At 42.3% G+C, this 2,357-nt stretch overlaps 1 protein-coding gene across 1 annotated transcript; it reads left to right on the plus strand.

The window, feature by feature from the left end:
• Positions 1-1,150: 1,150 nt before the first annotated feature.
• OR6P1 (olfactory receptor family 6 subfamily P member 1) lies at positions 1,151-2,104 on the plus strand. The gene has a single exon (XM_005541331.3). The coding sequence runs from the start codon at positions 1,151-1,153 to the stop codon at positions 2,102-2,104; it is 954 nt and encodes a 317-aa protein (XP_005541388.3).
• Positions 2,105-2,357: the final 253 nt, after the last annotated feature.

The raw sequence follows: 2,357 nt of genomic DNA on the forward strand, positions 1-2,357 counted from the left end.
TAAACGGCCACAAATGTGGTGGGTTAAAACAACAGAGAGTTGTTTTCTCACAGTTCTTGAGGCCAGAAATGCGAAATCAGTATCACTTGGCTCAATTCAAGGCATAGGCAGAGCCGCACTCCCTCTTGAGGCTCTTGAGAAATTCTTCCTTGCATCTTTTAGCTTCTGATGGCTGTGGGCATTCATTCAAGATAAACATCTTGTGGCCAAATCATTGCAGTCTTCAAGGCCAGCATCCTTAAATCTCTCTCTGCTTCATCTTTACATTGCCTTCTCCTCTGTGCATCTGTTTCAAGTTTCACTCTGTCTCTGTCTTGTAAAGACCTTTTTCATTGTATTTAAGGCCCACCTAGAAAATCCAGGATAAGCGCTCCATCTCAAAGTCCTTAATTAATCATATTTGCAAAATAATTGCCATATGATGTATAGATTCCAGGAATTAAGACATGTACAACTTTCAGGAGGTCAATTTTTAACATATTATACCTCCTGGAAATAAGACAGTCTAATTCTAGCACTAAAAATGTATTCAAAAATAAATGTAAAGTGAATGGAAAAATAACTATTCTCTGGAGCAGAGCTTCATAATCTCCTTTGTATTGAATTGTCTCTCCATTTGGAAATGAATATTTTTCAAACCAATCTGCATACTGTCATGTTGCCTTGCATTATAGTTCAAGCAATCTCCCTGAGTTATTGCTTCCTCTTAGTACAATTTCCCTTGAGAGATAAGCTTGTAGGCTCCAACTTGAGGTCACACCTTCTTTTATTCACTCATTCAACAACTACTGAGTAAAGGTGCTGTGGGCTTAGGAGTTTATAGTTGTTTCTAAAGGGTGTAAAGGAAGAGCACATCCTGGACAAGAATCAAAATGCCAAGGCAGTTCTGAAATCACTCAGAAAGTATTTATCAAATACCCACTATAGTTAAGATCGCTAGGTAATTGAGTACTCAGGTCTGTTAACTTTTCCTATAAGGTGAGAGAAAAAACAGCGAAGTGAAGAGGGAAAATGATATAATAATTAATATACCACTAAGCATCTTCAGTGGTTATAACCTGTGAGAGTATGTTGGCGGTTTGTTGCACCTACCTTTCAAACCTCTTGTTCTTCCTGTGATTTATTTGAGGCACTCAAGTGGACAGAGACCATGAGAAATTTGAGTGGAGGCCATGTCGAAGAGTTTGTCTTGGTGGGTTTCCCTACCACTCCTCCCTTCCAGCTGCTCCTCTTTGTCCTTTTCTTTGCAATTTACCTTCTGACATTGTTGGAGAATGCACTCATTGTCTTCACAATATGGCTCACTCCAAGCCTTCATCGCCCCATGTACTTTTTCCTTGGCCATCTTTCTTTCCTGGAGCTTTGGTACATCAACGTCACCATTCCTCGGCTCTTGGCAGCCTTTCTTACCCAGGATAGTAGAGTCTCCTATGTAGGTTGCATGACCCAACTCTACTTCTTTATTGCCTTAGCCTGTACTGAATGTGTGCTGTTGGCAGTTATGGCCTATGACCGCTACCTGGCCATCTGTGGACCACTCCATTACCCTAGTCTCATGCCTTCCAGTCTGGCCACTCGCCTTGCTGCTGCCTCTTGGGGCAGTGGCTTCTTCAGCTCCATGATGAAGCTTCTTTTTATTTCCCAATTGTCCTACTGTGGACCCAACGTTATCAACCACTTTTTCTGTGATATTTCACCACTACTCAACCTCACCTGTTCTGACAAGGAGCAAGCAGAGCTAGTAGACTTCCTTCTGGCCCTGGTGATGATTCTCCTCCCTCTATTGGCTGTGGTTTCATCATATGCTGCCATCATTGCAGCCATCCTGAGGATCCCTACTTCCAGGGGACGCCGCAAAGCCTTTTCCACTTGTGCCACTCATCTGGCAGTGGTTGTTATCTACTACTCCTCCACTCTCTTCACCTATGCACGGCCCCAGGCCATGTACACCTTCAACCACAACAAGATTATCTCTGTGCTCTACACTGTCATTGTACCATCCCTCAACCCAGCCATCTACTGCCTGAGGAACAAGGAGGTGAAGGAGGCCTTCAGGAAGGCAGTGATGGGCAGATGTCACTATCCTAAGGATGTTCTGGACTGATATACAACAGGTCTTGGGAGAGGCGAAAATAGCAGAATCTTAATAGGGCCTCCTCAAGGATTCAGAATGGGCTTAAAGGGAACATAAATATAATTTGCCAACATTTTCTCTAAATATTGTCTGGGACCTTCTGATACAAATGAAAACTTATGAATCATTTATTTTTTTACAGGGGTTTTCAAACTAAGGTTGGACTAGCTACATAAGAATCACCTGGAAATTTGTTAAAATAAGGATTCCCCCCAAAAAATAT

The sequence above is a fragment of the Macaca fascicularis genome, chromosome 1 (assembly GCF_037993035.2).
Source record: "Macaca fascicularis isolate 582-1 chromosome 1, T2T-MFA8v1.1".
In the NCBI taxonomy this organism is placed as follows: domain Eukaryota; kingdom Metazoa; phylum Chordata; class Mammalia; order Primates; family Cercopithecidae; genus Macaca; species Macaca fascicularis.

Coding starts and splice junctions, on each gene's coding strand:
- OR6P1 (XM_005541331.3), top strand. CDS start 1,151: ATGAGAAATTTGAGTGGAGGCCATGTCGAAGAGTTTGTCTTGGTGGGT.